The sequence below is a fragment of the Solea senegalensis genome, linkage group LG15 (genome assembly GCF_019176455.1).
Source record: "Solea senegalensis isolate Sse05_10M linkage group LG15, IFAPA_SoseM_1, whole genome shotgun sequence".
Classification (NCBI taxonomy): Eukaryota; Metazoa; Chordata; class Actinopteri; order Pleuronectiformes; family Soleidae; genus Solea; species Solea senegalensis.
The window spans coordinates 2,733,078-2,747,172 of NC_058035.1; the positions used below are offsets into that span (position 1 = coordinate 2,733,078).

The following is a 14,095-nucleotide window of genomic DNA, read 5'->3' on the forward strand; positions in this document are numbered from 1 at the left end:
GTTCAAGTTGTGGTTGAAAGTCAGAAAGTTCCTAGTCGGAAGTTTCAAATGGAACACACCCTCAGGTCAAATTCACAACTCTGGGAATGTCAGACAACCTTACAAACCCTGACATAGGATTCCAAATTCAGGGCCATTCGTGTCAATTGTAAAAACACTTTTATTGTTATTTGCAATTAATTGATAAAAGGCTAAGAAACTAGCTGCCAGTTGGTAAGAAGGCCGCTAGTTGTTAAGTTGGAAAGAAAGTAGCTGCTACTTTCAAAGAAACTAGGAAAAAATCCGGTAGTTGCTAAGAAGGTGAGAAATGATCTCCTACTTGCCAAGAATGAAAGCTTCTACTATAGCTGGAATTTGCTAAGAGGCTAAGGAACTAGCTTCTAGATGCAAAGTAGCTAAGAAACTAGCTGCTAGTTGCTAAGAAGCTAAGAAATTAGCTGTTAGTTGGTAGTCGAAAAGAAGCAAAAAAAACACTAGTTGCTAAAAATGAAAGAAAATATCTGCTAGTTAAGAAGCTAGGAAAAAGCTGCTAGTTGCTAAGAAGCTAAGAAATTATCTACAAAATTGCACACTGAAGTTTTTATTTCTGGTTATTGATTTTTTTCCTGCATGGCGTGCTAATTCTTCAAGAGAGAATCACAATGCCCACAGTCTGTTCTATTATGAGCGCCTTGATTTAAACACCAGGGTCCAGAAACACAAGGTTAAAAGTGTAACGTACTCGCACGTCTCATCTGACAGTGATGACAAGGCGTCTCATTGTGTCCGACTCGTGGGACCTCGCAGGAACACTCGCACGACAACTTCACTCGGTGATTATCCGAGTTTTCGCTTCGTCCCTCACAGTTTATCGTTGACAGGTAGTGACAGCTGATGTGGGAAGCACTCGAGCTGTGTTTAATCAGCTTTAAACGGCTGATTTGACAAACGGTGGACAGTGTTTGTCGTTTTACCCCGATGACACCCACGTTCTGCAGCCAAATATTCCTGCACTGATTAGCTGACAGTTAGAACCAAACACCCAACCAACGTATACTTTTATGTCATGATCTAGTTTTACCAACTTGTTTTTCCTTTTTTCCAACTTTGGTGTGAAATTTATCACCCTTTTTGTTGATGAAATTATGGAAACACACTTCTACACCAGCAAACGTAAAATGTAATCAATATGACGTAATCATGTGAAAAGTTTCAGGTTATATTTAGATATTTCTATGTTATTATGACATAAAACTGCATCATGTCTTTATTCTAAGATAATGTGGGACTATTTCACACTGTGATGTGATAAATGATCTTATTATAACCTATAATAGCTTATATTTTAAATGTATGTATAATATCTGAGCGTTGTCGATTGCTGTATTTGAATGTCTGGTGTTTGTTTTTCCCTACATCAAGTCATCGGTTAATCTTACGCCTGCAGCTCTCTAAAACTTTTGAATTACCAGTTTAACATTGGTGGACGTTCATTTCCTTTAACACTCTCTCAACACGGTCGACTTTGATTGAGGTTTAGAGTTTAAATTCCTTTGTGCTCCACTAATCTCAAATAAAAGACTTCACCACTGCTCCTCCTGGAATTTGGTGATTTCTTTTCTTAAATTTGTTTTTCTTCTTTTAATGAATCTCTAGTTATTTCTTAAATCCACTAATTTGCCCTCTCGGGAATCAAGCACTGCTTGGATTTCTCAGGCTTTGGGTGGGTTGTCCCACCGGGCTGCTGTGGCAAAGTTTAATCACCCACTGATTAAAAGATGTGGAATATGAAATGAGGATTGGTGCCCTCGGGCATAAGAATTATGAATTTTAGAGATTTGCCTACATAAGGTGTGGAATTGTCTTCAGAGAGTCTTCACTGGCTGCTGCTTGGTCGTATGTAAATAGTGTAAATGTTGTTTCTTCTTTGTAGTGTTTTGCCAAATGGGTATGCAGAGTGAAATTAAGCTTTAAGCTGTCGTTAGATTATAAAACAGAAAAAAACACTCCATGGATTTTTAAATATACCTCATGCCTCGTTTTTCTTATTTTATCAATACTAAATCATAATATAAATTGTCCTTCAATGACATGACTATTCATTAAAAGTGAGACGGTTCTGCCCTCACAGGTACAGTTCTGGTGGAAAACATGCAGATAAAAGGTCGAGCCCAAGACCCTGGAAGAACCATCTCGCTGACGTTGCTGGAGAACTACAACTACTGGGTGATATTGGAACCAACGCGACAGAGGCTCTACCTCAACAGCACTGGACGTATTCTGGACAGAGATGTGAGTACACAATGTCAATGATGAGGACGTCAAAGTAACAGTTCAGGCTAAACAAAAGGCTTTCACACTAAAATCTGTAAAAAGTACCAAACTCCATAGAGAAAGTGATTTTACGTCAGGGCACACGGGAGTTGCTGATCCACTGCTGCCTCCATCAGTAACTGAAGTCGTTTGTTTGGATTTACCTCATTGACACAAAGTTACCAAAGAGGCAGCAGTAGACCTGCAGAAAGGGACATCTAAACATGAGATGACGTGGCAAGCATGTCCTTTTATCAGAAAAGAATTAAATGTATTTCCCATCATGTGTGGTCATGTAGCTTATTGTGCTTGGTGTGTTTGTTCTCATGACTAAGTGTTGCATACAAACATTAAATTACTCACCATTGTTTCAATTTTTAAGCCCATTCAAGTAGAAAATGAATTAATTGGCAATTTATTACATCATGGTTGGAGGTTCTCTGACAAAATGTTGAATTTTAAGTTTCCAAAAATGTTCAAACTTGTCATGTTCATGCTATGAATAGAGAAATTAGCTCATCATTGCCTCAGTGATGCCTTTTGAAATAATAACGTCACAAAATTTGGACGTCCCACCGGAATCTGAACCCCCGTTGTGAAGATTTGCCTGGTGCCATTACATTTTTGAAATCGCAACTTCATAGACCCCTGCAACCAGGCTCCTATCACACAATAGCAGCAGTAAATAAATCATCCATTTATATGTTTATGTACAATACTTTATCATGTAGTTTAATCTGCACTGGAAAACATTTAACAAAAATGACATAAGTCTCTGTTAAAGAAGACCAAAACCTAACGTTCTCAGGAAAATGCTTACTGACTTGAAATCAAATGTGAAGTTGGCTCATTTTCCCATAGACTTCAATTTAAACTGTTGCAATCAGTTGTGTTGTGCCCCTTGTGGCTGTTTATGATATTCTTCTTTCCTGGTTTGCTTCAGAAGGAAAGCAGAGGATTATTATTGTATTTTTTTTGTTGTTGTTGTTGTTAAAGAAGTCTATGGAAATAATGCTTTGTGTTCAGTTTTGCTAATTCTAGGGTGTTATCAATGAACATTCCTAGATTTTTTTTCTGAATTTGAAGATTTTGAACACATTTTCGCCCTTACAAAGTTGTCTCTCCACTCTTTAGCTTTGAAGGAAGAATGTGATGGAAGTGATGATGTGATACGACAGAATTTGTGATAGATGCTTCATGTAGTACGTTAATAAACGTGCACAGGCAGACATTTTACTGTCCGTGGCTGCATGTTATGCTCCGTTCTCCCCAGTTTTCCAGTGTAAACCTGCAGTGCTGACAGATCAGGCTAAATGATACAGTATATATAAGTGTGATGTGGGAAACCAGGGGGTTTAGGTGTGGGAAAGGAGTTGCTTTTGAAATGTGTGGTTGGTTACATCACGTGGATTAATGTAGGGGGAGGGAGGTGGATGGGAGTCTACTCAGAAATACGGCCAATTAACGGCGGCAATGACAACAGCGGAGGAGCATGAGAGAGCCAGACCTTTACAAATGGAAAGGAAAAGAGCAGGGGGAGAGATGATCGCCGTGCAGCGCGACACTGCAGGGCAACAACGCCGAGCTTGTTTCTAAATTCAGATGATGGCTGACAAGTAGTGGTGGCAACGGAGCTAACGTTTAAAACAGCCCAGTAAACTTTAGCTCACTGCTGCCTCATCACACATTGATATCATGTATTATATGTGCCGTATATAGACCATTTTAGACTATACCATTTTACTTTCTCAGTGTTTTATAAAGCCCAACATCACAAACACAGTTAGCCTTGAAGTGAAACCCTCTGTCCTTAGACCCTCACATCGAGTGAGGAAAAACTCCATCAAATCCATAACATTAATAACATTTACATCATTACTATTAGTTTCATCTCATCCAAGGTTGGTTGCAGCTCCTCATGTGACCCTTAGAAAAGGACAAGCCGTGGATGAGGATAATATTAACTTTACCAGTAATGAGTAGCTATATATATTATATAGTAATGGCTATAGTTGCGTTATTTGAGCTCTGGAATCAGGGATACCAGTGACATAAGAACAAAAGCACACATTTCAGATGTGAATTCTACTGCTATTTATTTAGTTATTTAGCATTTTGACTCCTTTCCCCCATCCTAAGTTACGCACTGTAAGGCTCGGCTCTGTGACAAAACAGTTACAGTTGTATTTGTTGAAATCCTCCTCAAGTTCCTGAGAGTTATTAATACACAAGATTTGGGGAAAAACAGGAGTCTGTAGTAATGATGAACTCGACCAGTAAACATTGAAGGATTCCAGAGCTCTTTCATCAACAGTGGCGAGGCGTACGCTATCAGAGAAGATGGCTAGAAGTAAGCGAGATGTGGGAAAACAACTTCTCGTATGTTGGGGCTGGCACTTTAATGAGAAAGCCAATGAGAGGGGGTGGAATATATTGGTTTAGCCACTTATTGCAGAACCTCCCTTTATTAGCAGCGTTGGCCTTGGACTCGGGCTGCAAGATACTTAATAATACTAGATTTATTGTGTGGGTTTTTCATGCTGAGTAAATTTGAGTGGTTCTACACATTCAGATGAATATTGAATTCTGTTGCATTATCTGGTGTGCTGTAATATTATGGTTAAGATAGGTCCAGGTATATAATATACCTGTTTGTTTGTTTTCACTGCACCCACAGCCCACCAGTAGTTAAATTTAGTGAAGTTATCTTTATCTTACTACCGCCAAGAAATGAGTCACATTTTCATGTCAACCCTGGAAGATGCCAGTGAACAAGAGTTTTCTCAAAACCTCTAACCACCCCTGTGAGTCTCAGAGTCTCAAGGAACACTGAGAAATCAGTCAGGATCAACAGAGCGCTGATGAAATGAGACTTTCTCTATAATAGCATAGGGAAATGTATCAACATCTATCTCCAGGTAGTTGTCAAAATAAAAGAAAAGGGGGTTAAAAAAAAGGTTAATGAAAATGTCTTTTTTTTTTTCTTTTTCTCCCTCTCAGCCGCCCAACTACATCAGCACCATCGTGGTTCAGGTCCAGTGTAACAACGTGCTGGTGGGTACGGTCATTTTCCACGAGGTGCGGATAATTGTGAGGGACAAGAATGACAACACGCCTCGCTTTCAGCAGCCGCGGTACTATGTGGCAGTCAATGAGGTGAGTTTGTTGTTCCTGTAGGATTTTCAATGACGTTTCTCTTCATCCCTTTTGTGTTTTGGTACAGTTTCACTTTTATCAGTGTCCTATTTCTGCGGTTCCTAAGGATTGGGTCGGACCAATGTTGAAGTTAAGATTTAGGTGCATTTGTTTTAAATTATATGCATAAAATGAAGTTGTAATTCACTTACCAAACATGATTGGGGGCATGATTCATTTGATTATAATGATATTTGGTGTGACAGATACTGCTGTAAATTAGTTGCCACATTACACTACACATCATCACATAGTTAAAAAATCTGGGTCCCTGTATAAAAAGTTTGAGAAACACTGTCCTATATGGTTGATAATACAAAGGAGGGAGTCTTGGAGTCTTTTTGAAGCTTGAATTCTAAGAGAAAGAATGGTTTGTGGGATCACAGTTTCGAGGAACACCAAACAATATATTTGTAACAAACATTTTCAGTTTGAACCGACTGGAGCAATGTGACCTCCGCTGAGAGACAGAACAACTCCAGTCTGAAATCCAAACACATGAATTCGATGAAGAGGCAGGGTCAAACACAGCAAAGCAATCGGGAAAAAAAAGGCAAACAAACCAGGCAAGAGAAAGAGTAAAATCTTAAAAATAAATAAATAAATGCCAACGGGTCCAAGAACAAGAGGAAAACACAGATGTGAGCACATTAAGGGAACAAAAGCAGTGTTTCCAGAGTGGAATGGTTCGGTTGGATGCGATAAGGTATTTTTTGTGCGTTTCTGTTATGAATAGTACTTTTCTTTTGGGCTACCAGGGTAAAATGGTACGGTCCGGGTAGAGCTAGACCGGTGTCACTCCCTTCAGTGGCAGCAGTCCATTCTCATACAGAGCTGGACGAGCTGCTGGATGCCCTCCTTTGTTGTCCGCTGTGTTGCGTTCAATGTCGTCGTTCCTTGTCGTTGCACCAGTATGACGGCAGCCCACACAGCCCACACCTCACACCTTACCAAGTAAAACTTTACTATTCTACTACTACTTAACTAAACAAAGACCAGGACAGAAACAGAAGTGCAAAGAAAATAAAGCTTTAAATTAAAGTCAGAGTAATTGATAAATGTACAGTCTTAATGTACAGTTTATATAAATCATGTTTCCATGTAACCAGGTAGGTGGGGAGATTTGGACATTTTATTGTTGCCTTAATTTACAGCACACCAGGAAAAAAACAGAGGTTTTTCCCCCCCGGCAGTGAGTCAGGTCAGTTCATGAAATCCTCTCGTCTTTTATACTCCTGAGTTTTCAGATGAGAAAATGGTTCCCCGCTGAGTTCCCAGTCAGCTACGCCTTTTGTCTCCATTGTTCACAGTTTATGGAGCTATCTCCTTCAAAACCTCCTGTCACAGCGTGTTAGCGTAGCCATATGAAGCCGCCTCGACGATAAAGTGAATCATTCTGCAATTCTGTCAACGCTATCCTCGAGCACGAGCGCTACAGCCCGGTACGCGGCCCCAGTGGCCTTTTGCTGCTGAGGCCTCTGGGGGATCAGCAGATGAACATTTTTATTATTTTGTCAGCAGTGTGCATTAGACTTTGGACCGCAGCTGACTGCAACATGTCCTCTTTTTTTATTCACGTGTACAAATATAGAAACGCCCACTGAGTGCGGCCTTTCTTTAACAGACAGCTGATGAATGGAAAAAACAAACACAACAAAACAGAACAGAAATGAACAAAAAATAACAAATGCACAGATGTACAAAAGAAAAGCATCCAGAATTAACCCTTTAACACCGCGGCGACACACAAACATTCCAACTTTCTTATGGAAGCTGCACTTTTGTACTCATGAGAAAAGACTCAAACCAAATGTTTTTAATATGTTTTATGCCGTTCAAATTTGAAATTTAACACGCAGAATCTGGTGTTCGTGTACAACTACAGTGTTTAACTTATTTTAATTGTTAATACACTATTTTATCATGCAGTAAATTGTAAATAACTGCCAGATATTGAAAGTTATTCTCTAAAAATGGGCCGTTTTCTGCCCTTTTTATGGTTAAAATAAGCAAAAAAAAAAGGCACATAACATAACTAATATTTTTTACATAATTATTCTGTAAAATAATTATTCTGCTTCTGTAACTGATTAAAAAACATCTGTTTTTGTCTTCAACAGAGATTAATACATTTATTCTCTGCAATATTTTGGGTTTGTGAGTTCCCGAGTCGGACGTTACAGTTACTTTGTTTTGAGAGAATAAAATGCTAGTTTTGGAAAACTTTTTTTTCTTAACGTAAAAAGAAAATGATTGTAAAGGAAATGAAATCTCCATTTTCCCAGATCAGTTGGTGGTAGATGAATGACTTCCTCTTGGACAAATAATCCTGTAATGGATGTACTTATTTTGTCAGTGTAACCCATCAGGGAAGTCATTCTCAGCTTTGAGTTGAGTTGAAGTGGATGATTCACACCATTTTCTTCTTACTCTATTTTTGCCTCCAGCTCACACCAGTCGGAACCACCGTTTTCACCGGCTTTGCGGGAAATAACGGTGCGACGGACATCGATGACGGGCCCAATGGACATATAGAATACAGCGTCCTCTACAACCCCAATGATCCGGTAAATGGACAAGTCACAGCACGTTAAACACACACTCTGCACTATTGTACATTTATCCTCAAAGCCTGACAAGAGCTGAATGATTTGGGTCTCATTGCATTTTTTTCCCCCATGCCGTTTACAGAGAATTACGCTTCACCTAAATTGGCTTAGAACATAAATTACAAATGACATTAAGTTAATCAACATTTGTTATACATCGGTGTTTTTTTCCAACTTATACGTTCAACTTAAAGATTAGCTTTTGTTATGTGCTTAATGTGTTGTTTCTAACAGTTAATCATTCAGAACCTAATCCATTTCCTCTCTGTTTCCAGGAGTCAAACAGAACAGTGAGTGTCGCCAACACTCTTTCCGGACACATTACTCTGGCAGAGAGGCTAAACTACGAGGAGAGGACTCGCTACCTGGTTTTGGTCCAAGCCAATGTAAGTCAGCGTTGACTGTGGTCAACCCAGCAGCATCTACCTCTCAAAATGTGATTTGTATTCAGTGTCGAGCACTTGTATGCTCAAATTGGTTTGTGTGCAGGAAAACTAGAAAAGTAAGACTTTATATTCATCACATATTGGACCTTTGAGTCATTTTAGGTGATATATACTGTAGTGTGAAGTCAGAAGTGGCTTTGATGAAGTCCTTACATAACACAGTATCTATCTATTGCAGAGTGCAGTGTAAAAGCTGAAGTGAGCCCTCCATAAATTAAAATACATTGTGAAAGGGATGGTTAAAGATCAAATAAAATAAATTGAGATATCTCAAATTCAGTCCATGTGAAGATATCATAAAAAACAATGTTATGTAACGTCAATTCAAATCCAGGGTTTTTGAGTCTGCCTATTTCAGAAGATGCAAAACTCTCATACAAATACTCACCCAAAATGGATGCTGTTAGATTTTTCACAAGGGTACATCACTTTTCTATTGATTTGAATTTCCATACTTCTTTCATACAAGTGTAATGACACATACGTTGAATGTGAAGTTGCTGTGTAACTGACTCGCTGACTCTGATTTGGTTGTTTCGTGGATAATTGTTTGTATCGTCTGATTCTTTGTATATTAGTACACAGACGTCCCGGGAAACACGGCGTCAACTGGATGATCTATGATGAGACCATTTTTATCCAAATCTGAAGATAATTAATAAACTTTGCATCGTGTTCTATTTTATAAGAGCTGAAACTAGCAATTGAGACTATTAGCACTTGAGGACAAGGTTTACGGACTTAATAAATCAGTTATAAGTTGTTAGTTTCGTCTTTGTAAACCCAGGGCCAGCCCAAACATTTATGGGGACCTAAGCAGAATTTGATCGAGGGGGGGGGGCCCAAAGCAGGCATTTAGTTTGCTTCTGCCTTGAGCCAGCTCTGTGTAAACCTATGGTTTAAATCCTATTAAGAGCTTGTTTTTTTTCCAGTGGCAAGACTGCATCTCTGTTTCATATCCCATTCCAGTGCTAATGGGGAATAAATTATGCTAAAGATGCTGCAGCTCATTACACCAGAGCGCCAGGCTAACTGCTACTTCCATTTCAATCGTGATTCACTTTTCAAACTGAAAGACTTCCTCCAGTTTTATACACAGTCTGTGGTATTTTACCTGAGGGAAGCACTTTTCCTCACCACTCTCATACGTAACATTACGCTACATTATTATTTGATGTTTAGAAATGTAAATGACGCAGTTAAACCAGTTTAAATGTACATAATGTGCTCTCTAGTTTTGTCCTTACCTCTTGCTATCAGGACGCAAATGCTTTGTTGACCGGCAACAGCGATCGAAGAGTCCCGGGTTCTTATCTTAAGCGATTTGTTTACCTGAACAAACAAAAGTCAAATATTACACCCTACAATGGCGGAGTCAAAGCACCGCGGCACAGATAATCATTTAGCAGTAAACTCATCTTCATTCCATTCCATTTTCTGCTCCAGAGAGCAAAAAGACTCGGCTCTTTAGCCCGGTAAGGGTTTCTCCGGGGAGATTTTATTTTCTCCTGCAGGACGAAATCTAAGTGGAGACAGAAAGAGGACGAGATATTTACTCGTGGCTTGTGCTGCCGGTGCCAAGATTTCAATTACACTGACAACACAAATCTGTGGAATGCTGTGCTGCGCACTGTTCAGCACCAATGTGAGGAGCAACAGCAGCTCAACAGGGGGATTTTTTGTCTTTTATAAAGATTTATTTCCATACGACAAAACTTTTTGTTCAATATTACTGCACTGCTGGTTGTTTTCTGCCAAGGATATTTATGTGTGACAAAATAAGTATATTTGATTTCACATTACAACAAGCATGGTTTTTTGTGGTATGAATATAGTATAGTATATGAATATATACAGAAGATAAGTGCTTATATAAGTCTACATGTTTGTGTTCTCAAAAACTTGACAAATGCAACTCAACTGCAATACAATTGTCTTTTGCTTTGTGCTTTGTCTGACATTTAGTTTAATGTAATGTATACGTGTAGACACAAACTGCAGATTAGAGACAAGGACTGAGTGTTAAATACAATTTTTTAAATACAATTTTTTTTTATTTTTTAAATTTACCTCCAAAAAATCTAGTTTTTTAAAAGCCTTTCTCCTGCAGCCAAACAGAGTAAACACAGAGTTAATACATTTGCTCTTTATGTCAGCAAACTATAGAATGTATTCTGGAGAACAGCTTTTATAATGTCAACATTTTATATTGATTTCAGCTGAAGTTTGAGTGGTGTGTGTGTATAATAAAGTATTACAAAGTTTTTTTTGTTAAAGGTTGGTGGGACTGAAGGTAAAGTGGTAAAGAGTCACTCTGAGTTTGTTTCTTTAAAATCAGCCATATGTGACGATGGTTGTCTTTTTCCGCGGTGAATGCGTCCGTGTTCAAAGGGTTCAAACTGAGGGCGTGTGCTCATCTTTCAGGACCGCGCCCCGTACCCTCCCAACCGGCGGACGGCCACCACGACTCTGACCGTGGACGTTCTGGACGGAGACGACCTGGGCCCCATGTTCCTCCCTTGTGTTTTGGTGAACAACACCCGCGACTGCAACCCCATCACCTACCACGTTGCTATTCCTGAATTCACCCAACCGGTAAGAACCAAGCACACACAAGGTCAGAATGTCTTCTCTCAAAGCCGCTGTCCGGGAAATAAACATCTTGATATTCCGACAGCTATCACTGATCTGCAGTGTTTGCTCAGTTTCAGGGGTCTGTAAGTCCAGGAGAATCTGTCCAGTCAGTAGCCAGAATGCTGCTTTTTCCATGGCGGTGCAAACAAGCCGAGTCACATGACGTCCACAGCAAGCTCATACATGAGGTGACGTCAAGAGGAAGGAGGGGAATGCTAACGGCTATGATGGACAGGAAGTTAGATCTTTAACAATAGATTTTATAGTGTCAAGGCCTGGGTATACTTCTGGATCCTGGTACACTCGCACGCTAGGGTCCGGTAGTATCCCACTTCACCATCAGGTGGTGGGGTACAAATTTGGGCGCAGGGAATTGGACGCATTCCTACCAAAGAACAAGAGACTGATTCTACAGCTCCCTCGCACACGTCTGGTTCACAGATGAAAGGTCCGTCGGGGTGTCCGCCGGTTCGAGGGTTCGCCAGCACGAGGCTTGGGTGACTTCCCTTGGTGACTACTTCTTCTATTGCTGAAATGGGGCATATACTCCACCTATCTGTGGGGTGGAAGTTCAGTCTGCGCCTACCCAACCCATTCCTCGTGTGGAAGTATACCCGGGCCTTCAGTGCCTTTTATAGGATCAAAATTTGGAGTACATGTTTACCTTCTATGCCACATCCTTTACGGAACTATTTAGTATCGTAACACCACTGGCATGTAGGCAAAAGGTATATTGTGCATCTCTGAGTTGAAAGATTAAAACCAACTGAAAGAGCACTGTGATGAATTATTGATTCTGACTCGTCCTGAATACACTCGGAAACAAAGAAATCGGTCCTAAGTATCCGTCAGCAGCTGTTCCTCAGCCTCCCCACTTTCATTTCACTCCGTCCTCATCGGCAGATGGAGTATGCTCAGTTGCCATGGAGCCGTGGATGTAAACTTCCTGTTACTCGGAGCCCCTTCATGACTTCTCGTTCATGGTGACTCAGATGTTTACAGTCTGTCCGTCACGTCTGAAACACAATGATCTCAAATCACGTCTACTTAGTTCCTGGTGCTTTTAAGCGTGCAGTGCTGTCCCTGTCAGCAGTCTAGACCAGACTATTGGATTAAACTGCACTGAATTGGATTGGACTGGAGTAGTTTGGATTTAATTTGATTGGATTTGCTGACTGTGCTGGATCGGAGTTGGCACAGTGAAAAGCCTTGGCTTTAAATCTCAGGATTACTGTGTGAAGTTTGCATTTTTTGGAAACTTCAAAGTGTGAACATACTCGCCTGTGTTTACGCCGCGGAACCCGTGGAGTTTATGTATTTTGAAGATGAATGCAAGTTCCGACAAAAGATGTATTTCTCTTATAAATGGTTTTTGCTTTACAAATACAGCGGACGCCAGTTTATTCATACAAATTGTAGGTTGGCAAACCCACCTTACAGTTTCATTACCGCCACCAACTGAAGTGTGAAAAAACTATTGGACAGACATTGCTGAGAATACAATTCAAAAGACTATTGGGAAAAGAATGCATCAAGCATAGGTTAGGTGTACTGGGGTGTTTCAAACATGGAAGTACAACTGAATTTAATTGAATTGAACAAACACAGTGGTATCAATTTAGGTTTGGCTAAGAAAATCAATAGTTATAAGACAGGGATATCGATCAATACAGTGAATCTGTGGCAACTTTCTTTCTGCATGTGTTTGTCTTACTCATAGGTCTGTTTATAAAAATGGCTGCAGCCTGTAAAATGAAACTGGCCGCCACCAGGGGGCGACTCCATAGGTTGCCAAAAAGATATGGGAAAAAATGAGCTTCCACTTCTCACTTGATTTATTTCCTGAGGAGTTAATGGTGTCACTAGTTTCATGTCGTCTTCAATCGAACATAATTTTGTGTTTGTGAATTCGATAGGTGAGTAAATACAGCAGTGGTGAGACTGACTGCTGGTGACACCTTAGAACTTCTCCTTTAACATAATCTCCAGGCTTCAAACGTATGTCCACGTTTTATCTGCAGTCTTTGCTTGTCCCTGCTCTGCTGCTGTATACACACCAACGCTCCCTCAGTCATATAATGTGAGTAATATGTTGTGTTTTTTTTTCATTTTGGATTGACCAGCACCATATTTAGCTTAGTTATAAATGCAACCATGAGTCTTCACACCATAAACGGTGCAATTAAACTCTCTTTAAAAAAGTTTTGCTTGACAGGATAAAAAAAAGGACAAATGTTACACTGTTTGTGTTTGTGGAGACTAACACACTGTAACTTTATTTAATTTCATTTATTATAATAAACTGAGTTATTTTTGTGCTTCTGAAACCTTTTATACCAAGTAACCAGCTGAGAATATATTGAGATCTTGAAGTCACTCCATTATCACCTACGTTAAAATACAGTGGTGTAAATACAAATAAGTCGAGTAAAGTCAGCTACGGACTTTTCACAGGAGCCAGATTTACTCTCTCATCATCCTCCTCTTCCTCACTTATACTTCCCACACTGGTATAGTGGGATTAGATCACAATGGAGCAAGAGATAAGATGACTCTAATTATTATTGTTAGATCCTGGTATATACAGTAGAACAGTATTTCTGATTTTCCTCCAAGTATCACGAGAGGAAGCTGGCGTAAATTTTAATCTCTGGCTTCTTTTTTTTTTTTTTCCCCTCCATTCTTTTGAGTAACCACGATGTTAGCATATCCGTCCACTGGGGAGATTTGGCTTCTTGTAATTGCTGAGTTTATTGTAATTAATCACAATGGTGAGACTGGCATTATTAAGTTGATCTGTATTTATTTTCAACCCTGCGGGGAAATAACATGGGCTCTGGCGTCCCCTGGATAATGACTGCTGCAGGAGGGTATTATAGCTAATCATCGTTGCGCAGAGCCAAAGGGATTTGATTTATT

General features: G+C 39.8%; 1 protein-coding gene across 5 annotated transcripts in view; it reads left to right on the plus strand.

The window, feature by feature from the left end:
- LOC122781617 (protocadherin-15-like) overlaps positions 1 to 14,095 on the plus strand; it is a 266,246-nt gene that overhangs the window by 121,766 nt on the left and 130,385 nt on the right. For all 5 annotated transcript variants that reach the window (XM_044045416.1, XM_044045417.1, XM_044045413.1 and 2 more), the window contains 5 exons: positions 2,111 to 2,271; positions 5,293 to 5,448; positions 7,935 to 8,054; positions 8,372 to 8,482; positions 10,967 to 11,137. In XM_044045416.1, the coding sequence (XP_043901351.1) occupies positions 2,111 to 2,271; positions 5,293 to 5,448; positions 7,935 to 8,054; positions 8,372 to 8,482; positions 10,967 to 11,137 (719 nt within the window). The remainder of the gene's footprint in view (positions 1 to 2,110; positions 2,272 to 5,292; positions 5,449 to 7,934; positions 8,055 to 8,371; positions 8,483 to 10,966; positions 11,138 to 14,095) is intronic.